The sequence below is a fragment of the Anolis sagrei genome, chromosome 6 (genome assembly GCF_037176765.1).
Source record: "Anolis sagrei isolate rAnoSag1 chromosome 6, rAnoSag1.mat, whole genome shotgun sequence".
NCBI classification, from domain to species: Eukaryota; Metazoa; Chordata; class Lepidosauria; order Squamata; family Dactyloidae; genus Anolis; species Anolis sagrei.
In genome coordinates, this window is record NC_090026.1 from 11,259,640 (window position 1) to 11,273,232 (window position 13,593).

Below are 13,593 nucleotides of genomic sequence, written 5' to 3' on the forward strand. Positions count from 1 at the left end.
TGCAATTTCATAGGCAAGGAATATTCAGAATAGTTTGCCATTGCATTCCTTTGGAAATACATCCTCCTATTTGCAGTCTCCCATTCAAAGCAGTCTCCCATTCAGATACTAACCAGGGCGGACCCTGCTTAGCAACCTGAATCAGGGGATGCCTTTTAAGAAAAAAATGTGTTCCTCACAAAAATAAATATGATTGCGTTGGCCGGGAATCGAACCCGGGTCAACTGCTTGGAAGGCAGCTATGCTCACCACTATACCACCAACGCTCACGTAAACACAAGTGAAATAATTCAGGTTTCTAGTCCTCAGTGAGCACATTAGGTCAAATATTCCAAAACCAAAACTAAATTGGGTTGCTGTGAGTGTTCCAGGCTTTATGGCCATGTTCTAGAAGCATTCCCTCCTGACGTTTTGCCCACATCTATGGCAGGCATCCTCAGAGGTTGTGAGGTCTGTTGAAAACTAGGCAAGTGGGGTTTATATATCTGTGGAATGTCCAGAGTGGGAGAAAGAACTCTTGTCTGTTGGAGGCAAGTGTGGATGATGCAACTGGCCACCTTGATTAGCACTGAATTATTTATTTATCGTGTCAGGAGCAAACTAAACAGTTGTATAGCATTTTTAGCAAACATTTAGCATTGAATGGCCTTGCAGCTTCAAAGCCTGGCTGCTTCCTGCTTGGGAGGGGAATCCTTTGTTGGGAGATGTTAGCTGGCCCTGATTATTTACTGTCTGAAATTCCCCTGTTATTTGAATGTTGCTCTTTATTTACTGTCCTGATTTTGGAGTGTTCAAGGCAATTCAACGGTTAAGTGGCTGCAGGGGAAAAGGAAAGTGTTTCGGGCTCCAACTCCCATCATTCCTAACAGCTGGTAGATTGTTTGGAATGGTGGGAGGTGAAGTCCAAAGCATCTGGAAGGGCCCAAGTTAGCTTATACCTGATCTATCCCAAAGAAAGAGGCTGACAATTATCTGTTTCCATAACAACGTCCATTGCACAATACTACAGCGCGTGGTAGTCGTGGCCGAGTGGTTAAGGCGATGGACTAGAAATCCATTGGGGTCTCCCCGCGCAGGTTCGAATCCTGCCGACTACGATTGGGTTTTTTTTAATTGCAATTTTAATTTATGTTAAAATTTTCGAAAAAATCCTGACTCTTCATTAAAGCAATAGCCAGTTATGTCTCGAATTTATATATATATATATATATGTATATAAAATATTTATAATATATTAGATATATTATAATTAATTAAAATATGATATATATTTTAATATATTATTATATATTATAATTTTAATTATATATAATATTACGGTATATAATAAATATATAATTAAAATATTATATATAATATTAATATTGTATTAATATTATATATATTTTAATTATATATTTATATTAATTATAAATATGTAATTTATATATTATATATTATATTATATTTTATTAAGTTTGCCCATGCCTGAACTAGTCCCACTACATTACAGGACCTTGGTAAGCCAAGGCTCTGTAATGTAGTGGGACTAGTCCAGGTATGGGCAAACTTGGGCCCTCCAGGGGTTTTGGACTCCAACTCCCACAATTCCTAACAGCCGGTAGGCTGTTAGGAATTGTGGGAGTTGGAGTCCAAAACCCCTGGAAGGCCCAAATTTGCCTATACCTGGACTAGGCTGTCTTCTCTAATCTTATAAATAAGGACTACTAAAGATTTCCCAAAATCTATCAAATTTACACTCAATCCTGGTCAGTCATAAGAGATCCAGAGATCCAGACCTGTGCAATTTGGTTAGAATCAAACAGAAGTGTAATCTAATGGATTTGCAAATGGCCTTTTAATATGATCACTAGTGATCCCAAAAATATGCATTATTATTATTATATTATTATAACTTTATTTGTACCCCGCTAGCATCTCCCGAAGGATTCGATGCGGCTTACACAGGCCGAAGCCTCAGAACACAATACAACAATACAATACATAAAGCAAATTAAAAACAGTTAAGGAAAGTAAACAATAAACAGTAATAATACAACGAGACACTATTAAAACTGGGTCGGCCATAGTAGTGCATGCCATTTAGGCTATTGGAGCCTAGGACTACTGAGTAGCTGTGTATTAGAGTGTGTCTGCACTGCATAGTTAATGCAATTTGACACATTTAATGCTTTGGGATCATGAGAGTTGCAGTTTTGCAAGGTCTTCTCTGTCAAATATTGCTGGTGCCTAAAAAGCTCCCAATATGACACTTTATCGTTGTGTGTGCGGTTTTTTTTTCTTTTCAAACGAGGCTTCAAAAGGAATATCTGGGGATACAATGGTAAAAAGTGGCCAATGGCAGGAAGCATCCAGGCTATGAAGCTGCAAGGCCATTCAATGCTAATCAAGGTGGCCAATTGCAACATCCACATTTGCCTCCATCAGAAAAGAGTTCTGTCTCCCACCCTGGGCATTATTTCACAGATCTCTAAACCCCGCTTTCTTAGTTTTCAGCAGACCTCACAACCTTATCATAGATGTGGGCGAAACGTCAGGAGAGAATGCTTCTGGAACATGGCCATACAGCCTTGAAAACTCACAGCAACACAATGGTAAAAGTTTCACATAGGTATTAGACCACCACAAAGATGTGATAGAGAAAACTTTGAAAATGTACTGGTGGTCTTATGAAGGAAGTCAGGATGGCCGAGCGGTCTAAGGCGCTGCGTTCAGGTCGCAGTCTCCTCTGGAGGCGTGGGTTCGAATCCCACTTCTGACAACTTCAGTATTTTGTTTCTAATGCCTTTTGTTTGATCCTGTTTAAACTCAATAGTTCTAAGGAGCCCTCGGAGTTGCTGTAGTTTGGTGAGGCACCAGCACTGTTTGGCAGAGGCGGGCCTTGTAAAACTACAACTCCCAAGAATCTACAGCATTGAGCCATGGCAATTCAAGTGGTGTTAAACTACTTATATAGTAATATATAATACTAATATTGTGCTATGCTAATAACATAATATATTCCATATACATATAATATTGATAATAGTATTATAATGTAATACAATATAATATTATATCATTATATATTATTATATATTATCAGTAGTAATTATATTTTATATATTAGTATTACTGCGTTACTATATTGTAATATATAATATTACAATATTATTATATATTATTATATTGCATTAAGAACATATATATAATATATAATATTATATATATAATATTATAATGTAATACAATATAATACTAATAATAATGTGATATTATAATTATATATTTACATTACATGTAATATTAGGAATAATATTACAATATAATGGTATAGTACAATATAGTAATATTTAATAATGATATTGTACTATGCAAATAATATAATATTTTGTATGTATATATATCTTGTAAGCTGCTCTGAGTCCCCTTTGGGGTGAGAAGGGTGACATATAAATATCATAAATAAATTAATAAATAATATATAAAGTAGAAAGAGGCAATAATACAATATAATACTAATAATATTATACTAACATTATATATTATATATTATCAGTAGTAATGATATTTAATATATCAGTATTACTATATTATAATCTTATTGTATATTATTATATTGTATTAATAATAATATCAAGGAGATAGAGGCAATAATACAATATAATGCTAATAATACTATAATATCATTATATATTATCAGTATTAATTATATTTAATATATTAGTATTACTATATTACAATATTACTATTGTATATTATTATATTGTATTAATAATAATATCAAAGAGGAAGAGGCAATGATACAATATAATGCTAATAATACTATAATAGTATTATCAGTATTAATGATATTGAATATATTAGTATTACTATATTACAATATTATTATTGTATATTATTATATTGTATTAATAATATATCAAGGAGAAAGAGGCAAAATAATATAATACTAATACTACTATAATATCATTATATATTATCAGTAGGAATGATATTTAATACATAATATTACTATATTACTATATTGTAATATATTATATTACATTATTATTATATTATATTGCATTAATACTAATGTATCAAGCAGGAAGAGGCAATAATACAATAAAATACTAATAATACTATAATATTGTTATATATTATATATTATCAGTAGGAATGATATTTAATATATTAATATTACTATATTACAATATTATTATTGCATATTATTATATTATATTGATAATTATATCAAGGAGATGGAGTCAACAACACAATAAAATACTAATAATACTATAATATCATTATATATTATCAGTAGGAATGATATTTAATATATTAGTATTACTAAATTACAATAATATTATTGTATATTATTATATTATATTGATAATAATATCAAGGAGGAAGAGGCAATAATACAATATAATACTAATCTATATAAATAAAAATGTAATGTTCATTTGTGGGATTAACATAACTCAAAAACCACTGGATGAATTGACACCAAATTTGGACACAAGACACTGATCAGGCCAATGAGTGACCATCACTTATACAAACACTGAAAAAACACAGCCAAAGGGACTTTAGAAGCCAAAAAACCCCCCAAAATTACATTACAACACATGTGCAAAACCACATATATATACGCAAACACACACATAAACATATACACAAATATACACACACATATAAAACACATATATACAGACTGGGCCACAGCAACACATGGCAGGGGATGGCTAGTAATACTATAATATCATTATATATTAAATATTATTAGTGGGAATGATATTTAATACATTAGTGTGACTATATTACTATATTATTATTATTATTATTATTATTATTATATTGTATTGTATTATTATTACCTCTTCCTCCTTGATATTATTATTATGCTTATTTATACCCTGCTTTTTCTCTCCACACTCTTTAAGTGTGCTTGAAATGCATTTACACTGCAAAATAAATAGTTTGAAACCACTTTAACTGCTATGGAATCATGGGAGTTGTAGTTTCAAATGACCTTTAGCCTTTTCTACCACAAGGATATTGGTGTCTCATCAAGCTACAGCTTCCAGGATTCCATAGCTTTGAATTATGGCAGTTAAAGCGGTATCAAACTGCATTTACTGTCTAAATATGCACTTTATCAGCCTCAGAGCATAAGCAGATACTCAGTGATCTTGCTAACAGCTCACTTCAAAAATCCTCCAACAATTTAACAAATAGAGTTAGATTTTTCTCCCCTTTATAGTTTAGAATCTAACTATCAAACTATCCCTTTCAGAAACTGAAACCACACAAGGGAAACTGTACAGGGAGCGTGTGAACGGCAGCTCCAGTGGCGCAATCGGTTAGCGCGCGGTACTTATACAGCAGTACTAGTGAAAGCAATGCCGAGGTTGTGAGTTCGAGCCTCACCTGGAGCACTAGTTTTGCTCCTCCCATTCAGACTGGTCAACACTTTGGCTCAACTTTATTAAATGACAAATTGGGGGTCTGCATGTCTCTCAGCTCCACCTTTGACCAGTTAAGGAGCTTGGGAAAAGGAGACTAGTTGGGATCTTGTAACACCTTTGGTGAGAAAGCTTTTGTGTTTGCTTTCTTAGATACATGGGCCAATGGTGCCTCTACCCGCTTAAGCGGCTGAGGGGGAAAAGGAAGGGACCTGAGACTGTTAGGAATGGTGGGAGTTGGAATCCAAAACACCTGGAGGGCCCAAGTTTGACCATACCTGCTCTACACTATTTATTATTACTGTTAGCCGCCAACACTGCTATTGTGGAATCTTAGGAGTTGTAGTTTGGTGAGGAGCCAGTCCTCTTGGGCTAAAACCCTTCTGAAACTACAAATCCCAGAACTCCATAAGATGGAGCCAGGGCAGTTCAATAGGGCGTCAACCATCAATGCTGTTATAGAATCCTGGGAGCTGTAGTTTGGTGAGGCGTCAGCCCCCTTGGGCTAAAACCCTTGTGAAACTACAACTCCCAGAACTCCATAACATGAAGCCAGGCCAGTTCAATGGGGTATCCTGGGAGATGTATTTTTTGATGTGCCAGTCCTCTTGGGAAACTACAACTCCCATAACTCCATAACATGGAGCCAGGGCAGTTCAATGGGGTGTCAACCATCAATGCTGTTATAGAATCCTGGGAGTTGTAGTTTGGTGAGGCGCCAGTCATCTTTGGCTAAAACCCTTGTGAAACTACAACTCCCAGGACTCCATAAGATGGAGCCAAGGCAGTTCAAGGGGCTGTCAACCATCAATGCTGTTATAAAATCCTGGGAGCTGTAGTTTGGTGAGGTGCCAGTCCTCTTGGGCTAAAACCCTTGTGAAACTACAACTCCCAGAACTCCATAAGATGGAGCCAGGCAGGTCAATGGGGTGTCAACCGTCAATGCTATTATAGAATGCTGGGATCTGTAGCTTGGTGAGGCGCCAATCCTCTTGGGCGAAAACCCTTGTGAAACTACAACTCCCAGAGTTCCATAACATGAAGCCAGGCCAGTTCAATGGGGTATCCTGGGAGATGTAGTTTGTGATGTGCCAGTCCTCTTGGGAAACTACAACTCCCATAACTCCATAAGATGGAGCCAGGGCAGTTCAATGGGGTGTCAACCATCAATGCTGTTATAGAATCCTGGGAGTTGTAGTTTGGTGAGGCGCCAGTCCTCTTTGGCTAAAACCCTTGTGAAACTACAACTCCCAGAACTCGATAAGATGGAGCCAGGGCGGTTCAATGGGGTGTCAACCATCAATGCTATTATAGAATGCTAGGATCTGTAGTTTGGTGAGGTGCCAGTCCTCTTGGGCGAAAACCCTTGAGAAACTACAACTCCCAGAACTCCATAAGATGGAGCCAGGGCAGTTCAATGGGGTGTCAACCATCAATGCTGTTATAGAATGCTGGGATCTGTAGTTTGGTGAGGCGTCAGTCCTCTTGGGCTAAAACCCTTGTGAAACTACAACTTCCAGGACTCCATAACTACAACTCCCAGGACTCCCAGTTCAATGGGGGTGTCAAACTGCATTCATTCTGCAGTGTGATGCATCCTCGGTTAATCTCAATGATATTACAAGATCCCTTTCAATACTTTACATTATGATTTTGAAGGAAATAATTTGACAAAAACATGGGCATAAATCAAAGTACCTTTCCTGCTTTCTTGGGTCTATGAGAGCTCATTGGAATGACTGTCTCTGTCCTGGCGTTGGTGGTATAGTGGTGAGCATAGCTGCCTTCCAAGCAGTTGACCCGGGTTCGATTCCCGGCCAACGCAGAATTATTTTTTTTTGTCCCCAAATATTGCTTGTATTTTTCTCTCTTTTCATTTAAAATAAACATGCATATACCAAAATATATCTTAACTCCTTACACTGCAAATTGTATTTCATTTCCACAAAACAGTGCTGTTCACCTCCTTGTGATGTCGACGTCATTGGACAAATTAAAAAAACATATTTGGCCCGTACGGGGATCGAACCCGCGACCTTGGCGTTATTAGCACCACGCTCTAACCAACTGAGCTAACCGGCCAATTGCTGTGATTGCAATGTTGGCTGTCCCCTCCATCTGAAATAATCCCATGACTAGTTTCAACCCCTTTCTGCCAAGAAGCAGCAAAATTGCATTCAAAGCACCCCTGACAGATGGCCATCCAGCCTCTGTTTAAAAGTTTCCAAAGAAGGAGCTTCTACCACACTCCGGGGCAGAGAGTTCCACTGCTAAACAGCTCTCACAGTCAGGAAGTTCTTCCTCATGTTCAGATGGAATCTCCTCTCTTGTAGTTTGAAGCCATTGTTCCATTGCGTCCTAGTCTTCAGTGCAGTAGAAAACAAGCTTGCTCCCTCCTCCCCATGACTTCCTCTCACATATTTATATATGGCTATCATATCTCCTCTCAGCCTTCTCTTCTGAAGGCTAAACATGCCCAGCTCCTTAAGCCACTCCTCATAGGGCTTGTTCTCCAGACCCTTGATCCTTTTAGTCGCCCTCCTCTGGACACATTCCAGCTTGAAATGCAAGAGGGCGCCAAATTATCAGAAATCAGACCAGAAATCAGAATTAGTTTTGGTATGTAAAAGTAATCAGATTATGCAAAAGGAAAAAAAAATATAACGCTGGGATTTATTTGCCCCAACTGGAGCACACTCATTCATTCAAGTCCTAGCCACAGCGTTCATGTTACTGTATGGTGAATCAACACAAAGGTAAATCCCATTGAGTGGATCTATTCTGCACAGGACTAACAACTAGATTTGGGCCACGATGAAAGCACAAAATTATTATTTTTATTATTATTACTACCTCTGAGGATGCTTGCCATAGATGTAAGTGAAATTTCAGGAGAGAATGCCTCTAGACCATGGCCATATAGCCCGAAAAAACCTACAACAACCCATTATTATTAATAATAATAATAATAATAATAATAATGTTATTCTTATACCCCACCACCATCTCCCCAAAGGGACTCAGGGTGGCTTACATATGGGACAAAATGCCCACAGACATAGATACAAAACAATTTGTCAAAGAAAAACACAATTAAAATAAAGACATAGTATAAAACAGCAATGTTAAAACTCAATTGAAAGTACGCGGAACAATGGCTTCAAACTACAGGAAAGGAGATTCCACCTGAACATGAGGAAGAACTTCCTGACTGTGAGAGCCGTTCAGCAGTGGAACTCTCTGCCCCGGAGTGTGGTGGAGACTCCTCCTTCGGAGGCTTTTAAACAGAGACTGGGTGGTCATCTGTTGGGGGTGCTTTGAATGTGATTTTCTTACTCCTTGGCAGAATGGGGTTGGACTGGATGGCCCACGAGGTCTCTTCCATCTCTAGCATTCTATGATTCCATGATTCTAAAACAATACTCAACAATTGCCAGTAGTACAGTGGGTGTGGCCATGCTATAAAAGGGCTACACATGGTATTGTGCAAGCAGTGTATCATAATTCTGAGTATTGGATGAAGTGCAGAGAACAAAATATTATTAGGGAACCTAGGGACTGGGCATTTAAAACTAGGGACTAGGCATTCTCAAATGCAAACTGAAACATCCAGGTTTTAAAATCTCTGTGAAAGGATGCTTGCCTAATCTCTCTTGGGAGGGAGTTCCAAAGTTGGGGGTCACCACTGAAAAGGCCTTCTCCCTCGTCCCCACCAACTGTGCTTGTGACAGTGGTGGAATCAAGAGGAGGGCCTCCCTGGCAAATCTTAGAGCCCACACCAGTTCATAGGGGGAGATGCGGTCATGAAGATAGGCAGGACCAGAGCTGCTTAAGGCTTTATAGATCATAACCTGCACTTTGAAATGGGACTGGAAACATATCAGCAGCCAGTGGAGTTGGTTTAGTAGGGGTGTCATGTACTCTCTATAATTAGCTCCAGTTAGAAGTCTAGCTGCTGACCTTTGTACCAATTGCAGCCCCAAATGCAATTCAAATGCAGTCTCACATAGAGTGCATTACAGTAGTCCAATCTGGATGTAACTAAGGCATGGTCCACCGTAGCCAAGTCCAACTTCTTGAGGTACAGTCGCAGCTGGCACATAAGCTTTAACTGTGCAAAGGTCCTCCCAGCTACTGCCAATACCTGAGTTTCAAGAGTCAGCGATTAATCGAAGAGGACTCCCAGACTATGGACCAGTGTCCTCTGGGGGAGTGTAATGTCATCAAGCACAGGTTGCCATCCTATACCCCAATTGGTCTCATGAATGACCAGGAGGACCTCTATCTTGTCTGGATTAAGCTTCAGCTTGTTATCGCCCATCCAGTTCATCACAGCTCTGAGGCACTGGTTCAGGATCTGGCTGGCTTCCTTGGAATTAGGTGGAAAGGAGTAGTAGAGTTGAGTGTCATTTTCATACAGATGCACTGAACTCTGAAACTCTGGATGACCTCACCCAGTGGTTTCATATAGATGTTACGAAGCATGGGTGATAGAATGGAGCCTTGCGGGACCCCACAGGTCAATGGCCAGGGGTCCAAGCAGGTGTCCCCTAGCTTCACCAACTGGGTGCGATCCTCCAGGAAGGAGTGGAGCCACTGCAAAGCAATGCCCCCAAGACTTATTCCAGAGAGCTGCCCTAGAAGGATACCATGGTCGATGGTTTCAAAAGCCGCTGAGATGTCCAAGAGAACCAACAGGGACACACTCCCCTTGTCTAGTTCTCTATGGAGGTCATCCACCAAGGCGACCAAAGCTGTCTCTGTATTGTGCCCAAGCCTAAAAACAGACTGTGATGAATCAAGATAATCATTTTCATCCAACAATCCCTGGAGCGGAGGAGCTGAGAAGGGCTCCTATTGTCACAATCTGCAATTGAACTAACAAACTAGATTGTAGGACCTTCTGTGCTGCACTATAAAGTTCCAGGTTAGGTACCCTGGAGTCCAAGGCACAAGTCAAATGTCTCTTTAGTATTAAAAAGTTGATTTATTTATTTTCAGTTCAACTGGAGAAGCTTTTAAGAGGAGCTTGAAGACGTGGTTGTTCCAGTGTGCCTTCCCAGAATAATGATTCCATAGCACTTTGTCCTCTAAAGCATTTTATATATTTAGGTCTGCTCTATCACTGCCCTATCACTTTTTCATCCATATCCAGCTTTATTTTTAATCTTTTAATTTAATTACATTTGGCCTACCCATAGTTTTTAAAGTGTGTTGTCCTATTGATATTGTATGTGTTATTGGTTTACTGTTTTGTTATTTTAAATTGCTTGTATTGTTATTGCTTGTTGTATTTTGGGCTTGGCCTCATGTAAGCTGCACTGAGTCCCTTGGGGAGATGGTAGGTAAAGGTAAAGGTAGTCCCCTGACATCAAGTCCAGTCATGTCTGACTCTGGGGTGTGGTGCTCATCTCAATTTCTAAGCCGAAGAGCTGACGTTCTCCATAGACACCTCCAAGGTCATGTGGCCGGCATGACTGCATGTAGCGCCGTTACCTTCCCGCCGGAGCGGTACCTATTGATCTACTCACATTCGCATGTTTTCGAACTGCTAGGTTGGCAGAAGCTAGGGCTGATAGCAGAAGCTCACACCGCTCCCTGAAATCGAACCTGCAACCTGTAACATTGGCTACTGTTTTGGGGGTTCAGTTGATACACTTATATATTATTACACAAGTAATAAAAATTGCAATGAACTTACAAAGTTTGGCATTCTATTTCCCAGGAAAATATAAAGTTGGCTACTGTTATTGAGGCTTAATTGATGCACTTTTACATTGTTAAAAAGGACAAGGTAAAGGTAGTCCCCTGACATTAAGTCCAATCATGTCTGACTCTGGGGTGTGGTGCTCATCTCAATTTCTAAGCCGAAGAGTCAGCGTTGTCCATAGACACCTGCAAGGTCATGTGGCCAGCATGACTGCATGGAGTGCCATTACCTTCCAGCCGGAGCAGTACCTATTGATCTACTCACATTTGCATGTTTTCAAACTGCTAGGTTGGCAGAAGCTAGGGCTGACAGCGGAAGCTCACGCCGTTCCCTGGAATCAAACCTGCGACCTTTCGATCAACAAGCTCAGCAGCTCAGTGCTTTAACCCACTGATGGTAGCGGGGTATAAATAAATTATTATTATTATTATTATTATTATTATTATTATTAAGGTTATCACTGGAGCAATCCTGAGAATTTTACTTTAGTGAAGCAAAGTTCTATTTGTCAGAGCAGACCTTGCAGAACTACAAACCGCAGAGCCCCATAACATACAGACATGACAGTTCAATTAGTGTTAAAACTACTTTACTTTTACAGCATTGTTGCCACCCCAAACTGGTATTCCTGGTATTGTTGGCCAAGGCAGCTGAGACTTCCGGGAGTTGGGGAGTCCAAAACATGAGTGCTAGATGAACCCTTTAGTGTTCGATTAATAGAATACCTGAAAGTTTCTAAAAGGAATATCCCAAGTTGCAAGAAATGCAATGGCAACTCTTTTGTTGAGAAAGTGGGTGGCTCTTAAAAGAGCCTTTGGGTCTGTTTAGGGACTCCATTGGGAGTTTACTTGGAGCTGGTGTACTTGGTGACAGCCTTTGTGCCCTCCGAGACGGCGTGCTTGGCCAGCTCCCCGGGAAGCAGGAGGCGGACGGCGGTCTGGATCTCGCGAGAAGTGATGGTGGAGCGCTTGTTGTAGTGCGCCAGGCGGGAGGCCTCACCAGCGATGCGCTCGAAGATGTCATTGACGAAGGAGTTCATGATGCTCATGGCCTTGGAGGAGATGCCGGTGTCCGGGTGGACCTGCTTCAGCACCTTGTAGACATAGATGGAGTAGCTCTCCTTGCGGCTCTTTCTGCGCTTCTTGTCTCCCTTCTTCTGGGTCTTGGTCACTGCTTTCTTCGACCCCTTCTTGGCTGCAGGCGCTGACTTTGCTGGCTCTGGCATTGTCAAACTCTCTCTGCGACACACTCACAACAGCAAAGAATTTCAAAGAACTAACCAGCCGACTCTGAGCGCTCTGTATTTATACAACGTCTATGCTAATTAGTAGCTCAGAATTCGCTGTTTCCCATTGGCTGGGGAGAGCGCGTCTCCTATTGGGCGGTTAGAACCACTATGCAAATGAAGGAATTCTTCCATTGTGATTCTATTGGGGGGATATAAAATGCCGCGTTCCTATTGGGCAGAAGAGTAGCCGTGTTTTCTATTGGTTAGATGAACTCAAAAGGAAACAGGCAGCCAATCGGAATTCGCAATTACGAGCCGCAGGAGTGAATAAAAGGCAAGGAAGAGCATTTTCTCTCCATCCGTTTCATTTCAAGAGTAGTTTCTCTTCTTCGAAAGGTTCTTCTCTGAAAGCTTAAATCATGTCTGGACGCGGCAAGCAAGGAGGCAAAGCCAGAGCCAAGGCGAAGACTCGCTCTTCCAGAGCCGGGCTGCAGTTCCCCGTGGGCCGTGTGCACCGTCTCCTCCGGAAGGGCAACTACGCCGAGCGGGTGGGAGCCGGGGCGCCGGTCTACCTGGCGGCAGTGCTGGAGTACCTGACGGCTGAGATCCTGGAATTGGCGGGAAACGCGGCCCGGGACAACAAGAAGACCCGCATCATCCCTCGCCACTTGCAGCTGGCCATCCGCAACGACGAGGAGCTCAACAAGCTGCTGGGCAGAGTCACCATCGCCCAGGGAGGCGTCCTGCCCAACATCCAGGCCGTGCTCCTCCCCAAGAAGACCGAGAGCCACAAGGCCAAAGGGAAGTAAACAAAGCCCTCTTGGTCTCCAGGAGAAAAAAACAGAACCCAAAGGCTCTTTTAAGAGCCACCCACACATTCAGAAAAAGAACTTGATCACTTGGAAACAATTTGCAATCTCCTCCAGGAAATATTGTATCATCCAAGCCCTGATACTAATGGGGGAAATAAAGTGCCAAGCTTTGTAAGTTCGTTACAATTTTTTTCACTTGTGTAACAATGTAAATGTAAAAGTATCAATTAAACCTCAATAACAGTAGCCAACTTTATATTTTCCTGGGAAATAGAATGCCAAACTTTGTAAGTTCATTGCAATTTTTTCACTTCTGTAACAATGTAAATATAAAAATGTATCAATTAAGTTTCAATAACAGTAGCCAACTGTACATTTTCCTGGGAAATAGAGTGCCAAACTTTGTAAGTTCAT

At 40.3% G+C, this 13,593-nt stretch overlaps 2 protein-coding genes and 6 non-coding genes across 8 annotated transcripts; 5 read left to right on the forward strand and 3 right to left on the reverse strand.

The window, feature by feature from the left end:
* Positions 1-194: 194 nt before the first annotated feature.
* On the reverse strand, positions 195-266 carry TRNAG-UCC (transfer RNA glycine (anticodon UCC)). The gene has a single exon. It is a non-coding gene; the product is annotated as a tRNA-Gly (tRNA).
* Positions 267-1,015: 749 nt separating this feature from the next.
* On the forward strand, positions 1,016-1,097 carry TRNAS-AGA (transfer RNA serine (anticodon AGA)). The gene has a single exon. It is a non-coding gene; the product is annotated as a tRNA-Ser (tRNA).
* Positions 1,098-2,678: 1,581 nt separating this feature from the next.
* Positions 2,679-2,761, forward strand: TRNAL-CAG (transfer RNA leucine (anticodon CAG)). Its single transcript has one exon. It is a non-coding gene; the product is annotated as a tRNA-Leu (tRNA).
* A 2,547-nt stretch (positions 2,762-5,308) lies between these two features.
* TRNAI-UAU (transfer RNA isoleucine (anticodon UAU)) lies at positions 5,309-5,402 on the forward strand. Its single transcript has 2 exons — positions 5,309-5,346; positions 5,367-5,402. It is a non-coding gene; the product is annotated as a tRNA-Ile (tRNA).
* Positions 5,403-7,182: 1,780 nt separating this feature from the next.
* Positions 7,183-7,254, forward strand: TRNAG-UCC (transfer RNA glycine (anticodon UCC)). The gene has a single exon. It is a non-coding gene; the product is annotated as a tRNA-Gly (tRNA).
* A 183-nt stretch (positions 7,255-7,437) lies between these two features.
* On the reverse strand, positions 7,438-7,511 carry TRNAI-AAU (transfer RNA isoleucine (anticodon AAU)). Its single transcript has one exon. It is a non-coding gene; the product is annotated as a tRNA-Ile (tRNA).
* Positions 7,512-11,903: 4,392 nt separating this feature from the next.
* On the reverse strand, positions 11,904-12,440 carry LOC132777674 (histone H2B 5-like). The gene has a single exon (XM_060780085.2). The coding sequence runs from the start codon at positions 12,362-12,364 to the stop codon at positions 11,984-11,986; it is 381 nt and encodes a 126-aa protein (XP_060636068.1). The 5' UTR covers positions 12,365-12,440; the 3' UTR covers positions 11,904-11,983.
* Positions 12,441-12,695: 255 nt separating this feature from the next.
* Positions 12,696-13,476, forward strand: LOC132777673 (histone H2A type 1-E). The gene has a single exon (XM_060780084.2). It carries the CDS (start codon positions 12,787-12,789, stop codon positions 13,174-13,176), a length of 390 nt encoding a protein of 129 aa, XP_060636067.1. The 5' UTR covers positions 12,696-12,786; the 3' UTR covers positions 13,177-13,476.
* Positions 13,477-13,593: the final 117 nt, after the last annotated feature.